This window comes from Hippichthys cyanospilos, chromosome 3 (genome assembly GCF_059441005.1).
Source record: "Hippichthys cyanospilos isolate Australia breed blue-spotted pipefish chromosome 3, RoL_Hcya_1.0, whole genome shotgun sequence".
NCBI classification, from domain to species: Eukaryota; Metazoa; Chordata; class Actinopteri; order Syngnathiformes; family Syngnathidae; genus Hippichthys; species Hippichthys cyanospilos.
Genome location: NC_142371.1, coordinates 6,231,881 through 6,249,018, shown reverse-complemented (window position 1 = coordinate 6,249,018; position 17,138 = coordinate 6,231,881). Strand labels below are relative to the sequence as shown.

General features: G+C 37.0%; 1 protein-coding gene across 1 annotated transcript in view; it reads left to right on the top strand.

The window, feature by feature from the left end:
* The first annotated feature begins 340 nt into the window (after window positions 1-340).
* Window positions 341-17,138, top strand: part of LOC148425610 (lysophosphatidylcholine acyltransferase 1) — a 28,772-nt gene continuing 11,974 nt past the window's right edge. Inside the window, exons 1-4 of the mRNA XM_088409572.1 lie at window positions 341-766; window positions 5,407-5,546; window positions 11,234-11,448; window positions 15,728-15,840. Of these exons, the coding sequence (XP_088265698.1) occupies window positions 644-766; window positions 5,407-5,546; window positions 11,234-11,448; window positions 15,728-15,840 (591 nt within the window). The 5' untranslated portion in view covers window positions 341-643. The remainder of the gene's footprint in view (window positions 767-5,406; window positions 5,547-11,233; window positions 11,449-15,727; window positions 15,841-17,138) is intronic.

Sequence of the window (17,138 nt, the reverse complement as noted above, 5' to 3'; positions counted from 1 at the left end):
AGTCTGCATGTCGAAATTAGGGTCGTGGGATGTGTCCATTCAAAATCTAAATACCAAAAATGAAATGATCCTTTTTTATGTCCTCTCGTATCCGGTGCACATACAACGACAGTTACGTATGTCCCGTTAAACTATGTGCATTGTAAAATTAACGTCCGTGGGAAATCAAATATGAATTACAAATATAGGCGATTTCAATTTATTTTATTCATACTTTAACATGTACATAGGTAAAGAAGCAGAAGTTTTGTAACTTGGTTCTTAAAACGCCTGCGTTGTTCCCATCCTTAATTGTGGTTGGACCCCTTTTGTGCGCATGCGCGGAGACGGAGAAGCGGAATCGTGGCTCCATTAGCACTTCGGGCTAGCGGATTGCGTCGCGGTGCACGCATGAAAGAAGGCGTCTCGGCGTAAAGATAAAGGCTTCTTCAAATAACCCCGCCTAATCCTGAGCTAACCATTATCCCTCCCTGGTGCCCGATAACGGGAGATAGCGTTGATAACCACGCACTGTCGCCGTAATTAGCCGCTGAGCAGGATACAGATTGGGCGAAAGCTGCGTTGCTCGGGGAAAGACTGACTTTTAAAGTCATTATCACGTTTTTGTTTTAATTCAGAGTAGCCTCGACACATACTTGTCGGGATGAGGGTACGGACTCAGAGACATTGTGCGATGGAGGGTGATGGGAAGAAGATGGACCAAGCGCCTCCGTTCAGAAACCCTTTTGTACATGTCTTGAAATTCACCCCTATGGAAAAAGCAAAGGTAATTATTTTGCATGCATGCATTTGTGTCAGTACTTTGGAATGGCAGTATTTGGTAAATAATGCAACAAGACTGCCATGATTGTTTTCCTTTTTCTGCATATGTATTTCAATCAGTTGTGCAAGTACTAGCCAGTCGGCTAACATTAGCTTACATGTTGCATTCTCACCTGCTTTCTTAGAATGGTTTTAAACAATAAAATGAAGGAACCATTTGGATGTGAATGTGCTGATCACAAGTGGCTGTAAAACTCTCAAGACGCGCTATTTAAACGATATTTTATTAGACATTGGAAGAACCGTTACATTCATCTGAGTATGGCCATTCATGATGGGCCTAGCTTGTTGCTTTTAAAGTAACGTTTTGGTGCTTTAAATCACTATTGTTAGTTTTAGTAACATTAAGACCACATGGCTTATTATTTCTTTAGCCGACGTCGTCAACTACGTCAAGGGAGACCAGTTTTAGTAATATCAAGAGCACATGGTCGATTATTTACTTTAGGCTACGTCGCTTTTACGTCACAGGAGACAGTTATTTTTATTTTGCTGCTGCACACGTCCCACGTAGTACATTTTTGGACGGCGACAGTTACGTTGAGAAGCAAAGATGTCAAATCGAAGGTGTAACTACTCACCGTCACATTGCTCAAGCGTTTTTTTGTTTTGTTTTTTTTCTTGTGACACAAACAGCAACATTATTCCCACTTGCAAATTGCCCAGGAGTTTTTCGTGACACAAACAGCAATGTTATTCACACTTGCAAACTGTGCCGGAAGAGTTGTTTGTTGTTACCCTGGAGTTATATACAGTAGTTATGATATTATTACTATATGACATGAAGCAGGAGTTTTTCTTATTAGTGGTCGCTCTCTGATAATTATAATTTGTGATGAAGAGTTAACTTTAGACATAGTGTTTACTAAGCCTTATAATAAATTACGATAGAAAAATGTCACATCACTCCCTCAAATAGGAATGTACAACAGGCCTTGAAAGATTCACAGTTTCCCATTATGTTGTGTGAACAGAATGGACTTTTGTGAATTTAGTGCACAGTTTGGCATCCTTGTCCAGACAAATGCACTGTCAAGATGAACATAAATAATTACTGAACTAAAGTACTGCATTTAAAAAAGGTGGTAATTTGGAATCATTCCATTCAAAAAGATTGTCCCAGTTTTGAAAGCGTTCATGGCAAATGTCAACAATAAAGATGGTTGATTACGTTTAATTAGTTGTTCTGTTTCCTCCCACAATTTGACCTGCAAACCTTCTTTCATACTTTTTGTCTCGAACATACTTTTAAGACAGAAAAAAAAAACCTTAATTGCCGTTTAAATTCTTCAATTTTTACTTCTGCAATTCAGTTATAAATGTATTTTTACAATTACAAATTTTATAACATCCTGTTTGATGTGCTATATATGCTCCAATTTTGATGCAGTTTATACGGGGACAAGGAACAAAAACTGTGAGTAAAGCATGATTTCATCAAATAAATCCAGAAACTCTTTTTAAATCAACAAAACTAAATTTTAAGGGTTTTGGGTGCAATGATTGAACAAAACATAACTTTTAGTATTTAATTGAATCAATAATTATAATCTTTTAAACTCTTTTTTTTCATCTTGGCATTGATCTAAAGTTTAGATCAAAGACTTAGTCTTTTAATGTAATCAAGAGGCTTTACCCCATTCTTCAAATCGTACTTTCCACAAATGATCTTTATTCTTAACTTCCGATTGTCTATTTTTAAAGTTTGACTGACATCTGATTGTTGACAGTGGCTCCATTTAGTGGATGCATAACGCAACCCCAGCCACTACTGTAGCTTCTATTCTATGCGCCTTCTAATGCGGTACGCCCCAAGATATGAACATATTTTTAAAATAGGCCATTCATTGAAGGTGCGCTTTATAATGTGGTGCGCCTTATACTGTAGTCCAGAAAATATGGTAGCTTGATAGATAGGCGCGAGTGCTACACGCTCGAATATTAGTGGCAATATCCACATAAATCCACCATGACAGAGAAAGCGCTCAATGGAGTACACAGGAGAATACACGATGCTTCAATAACTTTTGAATCATCTGTGGATAGGCTTGTATTTCTAAAAAAGAACATGACCATTAAAAATGAGACACCTGTTAGTTTGCTGCATAACGGACAGTCTATTGTGGTGCCCAGAAGTAAAATCACTATTGTAGTTACTATTACAATTACATTAATTTTTGCTTGTTTATTTGTTTGTTTGGCACTTTAAAAGAACACTGTGTAAGATTTTACAGTTTTTCACTACGGACAGCAGGAGGTGCTGCATTTAACATTGTCTGTAGCTATAACAAAAATGGCAGCCTCCGGAAAAGTGCTACCCCTCATGTAATATAATTGAATGATAACTAGACCTGCAATTATATTTAAAACATGCTGTTGGTCATTAAGAACACATTTATTTTCAAGCTTTTGAAATTTATAATAATTTATTTCATTACTTTTTAATGAAAAACGGTGTAAATCTTACACAGTGTCCCTTTTAAACATAACTTATTTTTATTTTGTTCATGTTCAACTATGACAGAGGTCAGCTGCAACTTTTTTTTTTTTTTTTGCAACAGCATTTGGAAAAACCCACGATTGTTCATTGCAGCCTGCTTAATAAAAATAGATACTTTTGAAATTGGAAAACTGATATTTGCAGTTATTTTTTTTTTTCATTTGAACATTTTGCAAACATCATTTTATAATCTTGATCTCTTGGACTCACTCTCGTGAGATATCTCGTCCCGTGGGATTTGTACCTCATCCCATGCCATGTGTTATATACATGTACAGTATTTATGCATCTTTACGTATCTTTATTGTTACATCATTATTTATCATTAATGTAGTTATTCCAAATCCATATAACACTGACTGCATGGAAATATGTAGTTATCCCCTGCATGAAATTATTCAGTGACATGTTTAAAATGCTTTGAAGATAAGATTCCTTCATTTATGTAATTAAAGAACATTATAGAGGAAGGTTTGCCAGAGTTCAAAACATGTTGTGATAAACCAGAACAAGAAACATTTATCAGAATGTGCTATCTTTGAAAAATGTTTACATTTGTCAAGGACAATGAGATTGCTGGGGACAAAAAATGATATCCTGCACATTGTTGGCCATCAGAGAACAAACGTGTCAACATTGTAGAGTTCTACACCCACTACGCAATAAGTGAAAACCGCAAAGTAGCCCCAACCACCACCACATTTTTAAAATTTTTATTTTATATTGGATTTAAAAAAAAAATATTAATTGAATTTTATCAAGTGTGAAGTTTTCATTCTATCTATACATATTTGTTTAAAGACATATTACTGCAGCACTGTACACATATTTACTTAAATCTTACATTATTAAACCTTAAACAGTAACTGAACAGTTACCCCTTCCCATCCTTTGAAGACTTGCGACAGCCGCAGTCATATTAGCGGTGCCTGGAAGTCGAATCAAAGTCAAATCTGTACATGATCAAACATGATAACAATGAGAGTTTACACTTCAAAAAACTTTTTATTATAAAATAAATCTAGGTAAGAGATTTCCAACGGTCCAGTGAAGGTCTTTGCTCTTCTTTCTTGGAGAAGCAACATCCTGCGTGTTTTACGAATGAGACCGACCGACCGGCACGTCCCGGTCTGAATACCAAGCGGGAGTTGTGGCGGGAGTAGATTATAACTCCTGCCCTCATTGGTTGATGGTCGCGCCGAGAGCCAACCGTGTGTCTTATGGAAGACCTTACCTGCAAGACACTCAAATGTGATTTCAAGAGGGAGATTGGCAGCTCTATAAGACACGTGATTGGCTCCCGGCGCAACCATTGACCAATGAGGGCAGGAATTGTAACGTAGAAGTGCGAAGTAGTGTTGGACCCCCGTTTTACAGCGTGCCTGGCTTACATTTTCTTCATGTTGCGACATGGAATACTGAGCTTTTTCGTCCCATTTTAACGGTATTTTTCCGGGTTTGCGACAAAAACAACTGTCATGACCCTAGGGGGTTGGCTGTATTTGTGTTGCTCTGTTTCCATCGGCAGGCATTTTTAGGTAATTGCACTTATTTTCTGATGCTGTCACATGACGGAGATGCTGGTCTGCAATTGGTCGGTCTCACTCGTTTCAAAATGGCGAAATGGTAAAGCTTTGTTCTATCGCTAGTGGTTACAAAACTGTATTTATAGTGCATTTTACTGCTTAATTCAAACTTGAAAGGGTTAGCCATGGGTCCCAAGATTGCTAGTGATGTTAAAGAGAGAAGTAGATGATTTACTGTATATGGAAACGAAGCTGGAGATAATCAAGCCAAGGCTCCCCTTACTAGGGATCTCGTAACACGGGAGCTCACTGTGTGTGTGTGTGTGTGTGCGTGTGTGTGTGTGTGTGTGTGTGTGTGTGTGTGTGTGTGTGTGTGTGTGTGTGTGTGTGTGCGCGTGCGTGCGTGCGTGCGTGTGTGTGTGTGTGTGTGTGTACACACTGTATTACTTTTTTGGTTTGTTTGATTTTCTTATTTTGTATAGCTTGAATTATTTGATTAATCTTGAAAGCAGTGGGTATGTTTTATACATCCTTATTTTCTTCTCTCATTGTTTTCAGATGGCAGTTATGACAGTCACGCTATTCCCCATCCGTTTACTCATAGCTGCATTTATGATGCTCTTGGCTTGGCCTTTTGCGTTTCTGGCCTCAGCAGGACGCTCTGAGACTGCTGTTGAACCCCAGTGCCTCTGGAGGAGGTAAGTACCCTGTTGTGTATGAATGTTTGATATATTGTTTTCATGGTATATTTTGACATATGGTTGGCACAAAAAGAGAACTTAAAAACGGTGTGGGCAGTTAGACAGTGGTCTGCAGTGGATCTCTTCATCGAGACGAATCGTACTAAATTAGCTCTTCCAATACAGTAAAACTCTACTACGCTACCATATTTGCAGCCAGAATTTTTTTTCACAACATGGGACTTTTCACTGAAGCAAATCTATGTCTTGGATGTAAACTTAAAAAACGTGTTGTGCAAGCTACAATCTGACTGAAGTTAAAAACAAAACATTTACAAAACAAAAAAAGAAAGAAATTGCCAAATCTACAATAAGCATTCATTTTCATACTTATATCAATTTCTTGCATAATGTCTTTCACTTTTCTTCATCCATCTTTCATCTTTATTACTTTATCCTATCTTCAAGTGTTGGCTTGGTTTAAGCCCTGCGTGGCTGCACGCAGCAAAATGACGTTATTTTGACAAACACGCCCCTCCGTGCGGAGTCCACGCAGAATAGAATTTCCGCAGCGTGTATCTTCCAGAAATTTTTATCGAACTGACAACATGGCGGACAAACTATTGCTTATGGAGGTTGGCTGGTTAAAACACCTTTATGATTCGTCTGAAAACGAATACTGTACGATAAACAACTCCTGATGAGCACCACATTGGGGAGAGATGAGGAGTCTATTTAAAAACGCTTGGAAGAATTTAGATCGTTTCAATCTACTATCATTCTCTACCTCTCTTATAGAATAGTGTTGTTTGTATGCTGTAGAATCAATTTCCTGCCACCTATAGTATGGGAGAATATCGTCGAACTGTGGGAGGAAAGCCGCTCCCGAATATACAGTACAGTGCTGCAAAATGCGTGTCAAGTATAAACCAAGCTAGACTTTTCCTGCAGGCTTGTTTTTTAGTAGTGAATTTCAGTGCAACGCAAATGCAAAAAAAAAAAAAACAAAAAAAAAAACGTTTCTTATTATGCAACCGCATTTTTTTCTTCCTTGTTTGAGGAAGTAACAAAAAGGAAAAGGCGTCAATGCATTATTTTTTTGACACGGGATTTTTTTTGCACATGCAGATTTCATTGTAGAGGACAGTTACTGTATACATAACAAAGACTACAATAAGATGATGGTAATTTTTGTTTATGTACGGATATGTTCAATCTTTGTTCAAGGTGTGTTGGTGCTGCTCTTATATCTAACCATGCAGGTGTGTCAGTCTGTGGTGAAGGCATGATGTGGCTGGGGGGATTTTAACAAGGGATCACTGTATATTTCAATATAGCACGATGCCTAAAGTTTCATTAAATCAACGGCAAAATTATATTCCTCTAATTCGTCATTTTTAGTTTGTGATTGTTAAACTGCTCTGAGATAGTGGATCAGACATTATTGCATGTATCAATGCAATGAAACACAGATTCCTCGAAGTACCAGCTATCTGATTTCTTTAGTATTGCCCACATTTTCAAAGCTGCCAGAGAGTCTTCTCACCATCTGGCTGCTACGGCCCTTTGATCATTTAGTTTGTCATCAGCCACAAAACTTCCATCCAGCCTTCATCTTCACCACTTACTGTAGCCTCACGAGCATTGCAGAGTAGATGAAGAAGCCAAAAAGAGGCGTTTTACTGCTCCTATGAAATCGGCCGACAAGGGTACCCAGTATGCATAACAAAGGTTTCACCCATGGGTAACTGACATTGAATGTCTGGCTGTGTGCGTCCCAAACACATTTACGCCACTTTGGCATTTTCTACAATAAAACATTGTAACTAAAAAATGAAATATTGCCATTTACTTTGCCAAATAGCTGCAAAATGTCTCTCCCTCAATTCTGGAACTAAAACAAAAGTGAAAGACGTGATTGAAGTCGGTGTGTATTTACTCATCATGAGCTTTTCTCAAGTAATTTTTACTTGTTTGGGCAGGGCCAATGTAAGCGCGCAGAATAAGCAAGGAATGCTTAGAATCGCATCAATAAAGGAAAATAACATGTTGCCGATGTTTAGAGTGAGAAATCAACATCAGTCATTAAAAGCTCCAAAAAGTTGACTTTTCATGTTAGAGCCCCATTATGATGTTCACTTCTAAAACTAAAACCTGGACATTTTATATAATAATGGATTATTTCATTTTTTTGTTTTTTGTATTTTATGTACTGTATGCGTTTACATTTGTACTGTTTTGTAATGTTGTTGAAGAGCCCAACAAGGAGCCAGAGTTGAGAATTAGCATTTGCTATAACATGCATCACATCAGATGCAAACCTGTTAACCTGACTGCATTGTCTCTCTCAAAATAAAGCTTCATTCATTCATTAATTCATTTATCGAGTAAAACAATCAACAATAATCTATATATGTATAGGCATCAGTCCAATGGTATAATTAAGTTTAAGTACAAGTAAATACACAATCCTCAGCCCTTTGTCTTATCCTTGTCACCAAATAGCATCCAGCCAGTTAGATATCATTGTTCGGTATTCCATGTTCCCGCGAGTAACATGACATTGCAGTCAATGAGTTTCTAGTGCTATGCAATCCAGAGTTGCAACTCATCTATATTTTTCCCCAATAATCACACATTAGCGGGGAAAATGCTTGGTAGATCCGGTGTGGTTTTAGCTTTAGCCGAGCTCTCAGCTTACTGCGTTTCTCCGTCCTGTTTGCTTTCTCTACGCCGCCTTTAAGCAGTTCCGGTCGGCTGGGTAGACTACGAAGCGTTGGGTGTTCTTTTTAGCTCGGGGATGAAACAAAGATCACTGATAAAATGGTTGTAATTTTGCAGTCGAGTGTCCAAAAGCTCCTGATGGGTATATAATATAAAAGCTCGCTAAGAAGCTATTCTGCACGAACAGACCCGAAAAGAGCAGAAATATCACTGCTAGTTTGCAAACTGAGGAGACGCCGAGCCCTGCGTTGTGCGCGCACTGCCACTATATTGTGAGATCAACAATTTGATTTCCCCCGCCAAGGGCTTCTGATTATTCATCGGACCCCGGGGGTCTGTCTCCTGTGGGGGTCCGCAAAACAATTGGGATGTTTTCGACCTGATTACTTTATCTTTAAACAGTTTCAGATTTTTGCCTTGTTTGTCTTAGTGTTTGCTTAGTGTGAGCCGCCTCTGCCTGCAGTAGATAGACATTGTAACATTTGGAAGAACAGAACATTGGGCTATTATGCTGTAAACATTTTCACTGTGATTCCACATTAAATTATTGGATAAATTTTGTATTACTTTCACAGTAATGATTACAGCAATATTCTGGGAATGCATTTACAAAAACATACTGTAATATCACAGCTGCGAGATTACAATGTGTTGTTGTAAAAGCACAACTATTCTGTGACTTGACAGCAAACAATACTGTGATTTTACAGTACTTTACAGGGGATTTACAACCTTTTGCACAACTTTTACATTGTGTTTACAATAGCTTACTGTGATTTTACACTCTATACTGTTCTTTGGAAATCATGCTAACATTTCCCAGTAATCTATTGTGAAACTAATGTGAATTTACATTTTTACATAATACTGTACCCTTCACCAACACACAACTCAGTAAATGGTATATAAAGCCAAATGGCATTTTTATTTAAGAATAAATATTATTCAACATCAATGCCAAATAGTCGAACTTCCTTGTCGAATTTTCCAAAGCCATTTTAAAATGCAGAGAAAGTGCAGGAACTTGCCATTCAATCGTTTCAAAATGAAAACATGGGAATCAGGCTTTCGTGGTAAGCTGAGAAGACAGGAGAAAGTGATGAAGGGTTATGAAGGGTTCAACTCAAACATTTAACAATACACAGGCATCAGCATTGAACAACTAGTGCAAACCTTTTTTTTAAGTAATAAACTTCAAACATTTAACATGCCTTATACAACAGTGTTTAAGACGTTGTAGAAAGTTTTCTTAAAACTAATAATTTCAAAAGTAATCTGGAGAATGAAAGCCATGCTGCTGCAATAACCTATGCCAACCACTCACTTAGCAAAGGCAGCATTTATCAAGTTCTTCAAGATTTTTAGATTCAAAAACATTAAGATGGAAGCCTCTACTATAATGTGAGTTACATGATTAACCCATTTAACTCGTGAAGACATTTCTATTTATTAGGCTTCTTTACATGATTTTTTAATATGAAGTACTGTTTTAATATGAAGTACTGAAATACTACAATGTGTAAATGAAATGTGTGCAATGTCACGTGTTTCGATAATATTGTCACATGACCATAGATGTTTACCTTGTGGTTACACTTCGAGAGAAAGATGACAGCCTCAAAGGTCCCAATTAGTCCCATTAGTAAAGTATGTTAAAATAAACATAGAACAAAGATTTCTCATACACATTATCTTTAAGATGATATATGCATTTGCAGTCACTCAAATTGGTTTGCTGTGTTTGCACAATGAGTAACTACATTGTTGTGACCGGTCATAAAACACAGCTTTTCATCAATTATTCCACTTAAAAAAAAGTTACTGATTATTTCAAATCTTTAAGAATGGCATGATTTGGATGTGTTCATGTCCAGGAAAAATTTGGCCTTAAATGGGTTAAGCGTGATCCTTACTTCTGAATGAACGATGACGATCCAGCGGCAGCATATTTTAGGTTCAAGATATAATAGCAGCAGAATGAAGAAGCGACCCCATGTAGAAACAAAGGGTGTGGGACCTTCATTATAGTTTCATCAACGGCGGTAAACCATCCACAGGACTTCATCATATCACCTGTAAAAATGGATAGTACATGTGCAATGAGAACTTCATTGCAATGAGAAGTTTTTTTTTTTTCTCAGATATAAAGTAACATATAAATACTATCAGCAGTTCGCAAGGTCCCACTGCAAAGTCCCTATTTTTTCTGTAGAAAAAAGTATATATATATATATATATATATATATATATATATATATATATATTATTTTTATTTTTATTTTTACAGGAATCATGCTTTTACCACCCGGTCCTATTGTTTCATCAACTTGAAGCATCAAAGACTCTTTTGGCTTTTTGAGTAGGAACATCCAATACAGTATTAGCACGATGCAGGCTGCCCTCCCTACTCATGCTGTATTCAGACTGACACGGCACGTTTAAATTAAAGTTGATGTAGTTGAGCACTTGCTAAATAATGTGAACTTTTTCATGAATAAAATGTTTTTTGAATGTAAATACTATCCATTAAAATAACGTGTGTACCGTAAATGGACTTCATGCATCAAAGTCACCTTCACCAGTCAATCAGAAGAGAAAAAAAGTTTAGATTGTCGAAGTAGAACACCAATTTAAGTCCTGTTTAACCAGTTTAATATATTTTCAAAAGGTAATCATTTTCAAAATTGTCAAAATGTCTTTTCTGTCTACAATTGCTTGCTAAGGAGGCATTGAAGCTAGAAATGCCAATGCTGTTTTTGACTGAATAATTGGCAGCAAACGTTTGGGGGAAATTTACCCGGTCTGTTATAAGGACGCATGGGATTTTCAATTTTTATTTTCTAAACTTCAGTGTCGTTAAAAAGTAACAAATATACTTGTTGAAAAATTGAATATGTTGTTATTGAATTGAATATGAATATATTTGTCTATCTATAACGTCAAATTACCAAAGCCTCTAACCTGACTCCTCTTGGTTTCAGACTGGTCGACATTATTTTGAAGATCATCATGCGGGTCATGTGGTTTGCGGGTGGCTTCCATTGGATGACTGTTAAAGGGCAAAGGGCATTACCTGCCGAAGCGCCCATTCTTACTCTGGCACCCCACTCTTCATACTTTGATGCCATCCCAGTCACCATGACAATGGCCTCTATTGTCATGAAAGCTGAGAGCAAGGATCTACCCTTGTGGGGAAGTGAGTAACTATCACTCAATTTTATCATTTGGAATGTTTAGGGCTGGACTTGTCAATCACAAGATAGTACAAAAAAATACTGATGACTCAAACTTACAATTAACAAGATAGTCAAAAAATATTTCTGACTCAGTTACAATTATTATTATTATTACGGTGACTTATTTTTGACACCTGAAACCATGTTTCAGATGACAACTCTCGTGTTGATTTGTTACTGACAGACACAATTTTTTCTCAATATAAAGAACACAGAGTACAATCTTGTGATATTGGAAATTACGGACTTGGTAAGATGGGTTCCGCAAATACAATCTTATTAAAATGGGTCTCAAAAATGTACTTACTAATACTAAGAATGCTATTCAGCTAGTCTCAGCGAATGTTAAACCCTCTTCAACTACCTAAGCCTAGCATAGCTTTTTTTGAAGGGGTACCCAAACGCCTACCAGACTCTTGCTCCATCCCTCCCAAATTTTTGAAACGGCCCTCAAAGAGGGCATTGCCTTGAGTACCATTGGGCTTGCAAGAAACGAGAGGATTTGGCATAGTCTGGCTGCGATTGATGGCAGGAATAATATATTTCAACTCCAGCTTGCTAAATAGGTGTGTACGAGCCAGAGGGACTAAATCATATTCTCCAAGTGCTCAATTAATGAGAGAACAAAGAAACAGATTGTGTTTGTCCCAGTGTTTAACCTGAAGAGGGTGCTAAAAAAACGTTTTTTTTTTCGCCCTCAAATTCAAGCTTTCAACAAACACGCACTTAATTGCCAAATAATGCATGTAGACAGCAGTCGTCACTCGTTTTCATTAAAGCATGAAACAGCCTAAAATAAGTTGATTAAATTAGTTTATTTGTGTTCTAGCGTAAGTGTAAAGTGATGTGATCATCGGTGAAAATGTATACAAAAAAACAAAAAGCAGCCAAGCAAGATAACTCCCGCTATTTAAAAAAATAAATTAAAATGGTTGGACTTGATATACTATGCCTGGGAATGTGTGAAGACATATTGTGGTCACCCTAGCCCCCACCTCCCTCTCTCTTTTTTTTTTTTTTTTTTAATTTTGAGTGGGCTTCCCGCACCACTCTTAAATTTCCATGTAATCATGTATTACCAATTTCAATTTGGTGTGCTTGTCAGATTTGTGGGAGGAACCGGAACCCAATGCCCAAATTGAGCGAGTTGAATTCCAGAATAGGCATTAAGACCTGATCAGCCACAGTGACGTGTGCAAAGCGTCTCTTAGGGTTGTAGTCCTAATCCTTTTGCCTCGGCTCATGGCTGGAATCATTGAATTCTTTGCATGAACACACTACTCATCCTATTCTATCCTTGTTCTGCTTTGTTTTTTGTTTTTTTTTGTTTGTTTTTTTTCCCCAGAAACAAATTATATTATGGCAACTAGGATACAAGTTATATTATTTGTTACAGGTGCACCTGGAGACAGAGCTTACAGTTTGTTTCTTGGTTTCTGGGCCATACTTGAGTATGTTTTAGTGTCTGTTTTGTGCATGATGATGATGAATTAATTTATCCCCAAATTATCTTTATTTTGTTTGTGAGCAAAACGTACATTCAGCAAAATGTAAACAAATCAGAATCATTGGTGTACGGAGTTCTTTCAAATGGTAACCTAGCTCTTATTCCTTCACTGTTTGAGTACACATGACAAGACCGTAATATGAAATAATTATAACAAATGTATACATACAAAACGTATTATGGGCTACATGAACATAATGATACAATAAATGTTAACAATTTAAACAAATGCGTGATCGTGGTGGCTTCCATTTGACCTATTGAGCTTAAAAACTAGTAGTAACTAGGGCTTGAAAAAACAGTGCATCAAATTAATACAATTCATCATTTAAAAAATAAATTAAGTGAAATTTGGCTAAATAGTAAAATACAGGTTTTGTGGCAAGTGCTTGGGTGGTGCACAAGACATGCTTACATAGTTACTTTTCACGTAATTGTGGCATATAAGCAAGTTACACACAAGCTATTAATATCTTATTTTTCTGTACAACATATGACTTATGTTTATGTTAAAATAGTGGCCTTGCTGCGTCACAATTTTTTTTATTATTTTTTTTACAAAGGCCGTCACTTCCCAGCGGCACATGACGCACTGCAACACTCCCACACTCAGTCCTAAAGTGTCATCTGAAGCACTCTAACAGCCCTAATACACAATCTCGTTCAAATGAAGGCACTGTTGCTCAAAACTAAACCACTGCTGTTCTACATCTGGCCGTACTTAAGGGTGTCAAGAATTACATGACTCTGAAGCTGTGCGCTTATGTGTGACAAATGTGCGGAACTGACAGTGGGGAAGGCGGTAGGCCGTGGGCAGTTTGAACAGTGACAAAACAGACTGAAACTGGCCCTTTAAGAAATTGCAAGGTGGGAAAAGGAGGGGGAAGGGGTACTGGTAGTGCTCCGTACTGCGGCCAGAATTGAGAGTAGAAAGTTAGCACTCATTAATCACTGATGCACTCTGCTACGTGTTGGAAAAGAAAAATAAAGTTTGTACCCAAAACAAGACACTACGCACAATGTCCATTGGGTGACGAGAAGGTTCTTCTTGGCGGATTTCACATTTCAGCGAGGGCTTTCTTGTGTCCATTTACCATTAAAAAAAAAATTGGGATTTTTATTTAAATGAATCAAACTCTTAAATAAATGTTTTCTGGGTTTATTATAATAATAAAATCATAATCCTCCAGAATGGCTGAAAATAAAACGGATGTATTACTTTTTATGCCATATCGCCCAACGCTAGTAGTAAGTCAAAATTTACTAAATGAACACTGAGACAAATTCCTGTGGTATGAAATGCAGGAGTAGAAGGACCAGCAGTAAAATAAAATATTCTTTTTGACATGCTACATTCATACATACCTACAGTATTAAAACCCTCCTTGAAGCAACATTTCTTCTGTTACAAAAACTGAGACACCTTCCAGTGGAAGAGTGTAAGGTTGCAGTAAAGTGTAAGTACACGCCAAGAACATAGTGTCATGACTCTCTTTGGTTTCCAGTTATTTGTACATTTTATATTTTTCTCTGACCGCGGCAGCACAGTGCGACGAATATGGAGGATGTGGAACCGCTCTCATTCGTTAACAAGACCCAACGTATGTTGAATCCACAGTATAGTTTTCTGTGTATAAATTAAAAAAATAAAAATAAAATATATATATGTATATATATATATATATATATATATATATATATATATATATATATATATATATATATATATATATATATATATATATATATATAGTATAGTTTTAAGCTTTCACGTCCCATATCATCCTATTCAGAGGATATTTGTTTGTTTACTGAAGTGGCTTGGACTTGCTGTGGAGGGCTGTGTATCATTCTTTTGAGGGTATAAATGAGACCATTTACGTTGTCACTCTCAGTGGCGGAGAATTTACCTCAGACTTGCTTGCTTAATTAAACCAGTGAACCGCGCAAAACATAACTGATGAACTTATGAAACCTTTCGAGGACACAGGTATGAATAATGCATAACAGTAAAATCCAACAATCTGCGTCCTGTTGGCTTTTTGTGCTGCCATATTGTATTTCACACTCCTGAGGAAAAAAACAAAAACAATACAGTACATGAAAGTAACCAGAGGAAGGAGCCTATAACCCTGCATTCAGGTCTAAGCAACTAGCCCAGGGGCCCCAAGTTTCCCATACCTGCCTAATGGGTTTGGAATGGCTTCATTGTGAAACTTTCAGGTTTTGCAAAGAAAATAAAAATAGGTTCATGCTGTCCGGCCAAAACTTCATAAGTCACATTTTGGCCAATGCATTTTTTTTTTCAAAAATAAATATTATTGAGCAATCCAGATGTTCTGATGCTACTTTTTATTTTATTTTTATTTTTTTTTACAAGAAATTATCAATTGTGAATTCTCTATTGTTGAAAATGGCTTGTTCTCTTCCATGAAGCAATACTAACTGTTGAACAAAACCTTTTAAGTGTCTTGAAAATGGATCATTTTAGAGATACAAGAACTCTGCCTGATGCCAGCAACATGAAATCATTAATTGATGTTTGTAAATCATTAGTTTGTTTATTAATCATTTGAACTAATCATTTTCTGACGACAGTGCTTAAATCTCAAAAACACATTTAACATTTCTGGTCTAACGGCTGTATTTTACGTTATTATCAGAGTGATTAAGAGACCCTGCTTAGCCTTGGTAATTATTTATGTTGTTTTTTTTGTTCTTTTTTTTTCCAGCTTTGATAAAGTACATCAGGCCTGTGTTCGTATCACGATCAGACCAGGACTCAAGAAAAAAAACTGTGGAAGAGATCAAACGTAGAGCCCACTCAGGAGGCGATTGGCCACAGGTAAAAGAATACACTTTGAAACAAATCTGGCACTGTTGTGTTTTAAATTGAACATCCATATAAAGGCACCAGTGGAACCTCCAAAGTTGAAAAGAATCTGTTTACTGATGATGTTTGTATTCTGACTTGTTTAAATTGGAGGAAACCCTTTTGTCAAATGGTATGTGTAGCTTAATCAGTAGTAGTAAACGAGTTTAACTTGGAAAAATCTAAAATCGCTAAAAAATACACCCTTACAAATATTTAACCTTTATGGCAACCAAGCATGTAGGGGTAACCGCACTGGCGATTTATCGTGGTTTTAAAAGTCATGGTTATTTAAAACAGTCTAAATTTGTTTTCAAGTTATTTTCCCTACCGATTCGAATGACTTAACGGAAAAATACACCGCGCAGCGGGAGCCTCTTGTCAATTGTATCATACGTAAGTCCTCCTAGGCTTCAGCAGCCAATCACATTACAGCTGCGGTTGTCCATTTACTGCTTCGCCCGCTAAACACCACAAGTAATGTCGCTAACATGTTATCATATGCTACTTTCACGGAGCACTTTATGTGATACCGCTCAAAGCAGGACTGATAGCTAGGGGATGGCAAACAATCGAACATTTACCCATTCTAAACAAATCAAGTCAGTTGTGTGGGAAGTGATCTGCTTTTGAAAAAGGGCAGGGCGACTGTTGGATGTATGCTATGAGCTTGCAATGAGCTAGCAAGCGAGAGAGAGAGAAAGCGCACCAGAGAGAGAGAGATAGGAAGGCAGAGAGCGCGAGCGGATTTGAGCCACGTGCCTGTGCAGAAAATAAATGCAGGTCACCATGAAAAAACTCATACATGAAGTAGATGGAATGATGGTAGTTTATTTTAAATCGATTTTTTTACACTTGCATTTTTCTTAATTGAATTTAAAAATGAAAAACGTCCTCATTTGCATATTCATATATATATATATATATATATATATATATATATATATATATACATATATATATATATATATATATATATATATACAGTGGGCCCCCGGGTTACGAACTTAATCCGTTCAGCGGGTACGCTCGTATCTCGAACTGCTCGTATAACGGGCAATCCAAACCCATGTTAATTCGTGAATGCGTGCAACGCGCGCAAAAGCCCTAGGTAAAAACACCACGACTGTACACATATATTAAAATTGAGTGACATAATCTACTGTAAATTTGCATTAAATAATAAGTACAAAGGAAAAATGACTTTTACCTTTGGAATGACGTGACTTGAGCTGGGTGGAAGCGGAGGGGAGCAGAGACCATCGCTCAAA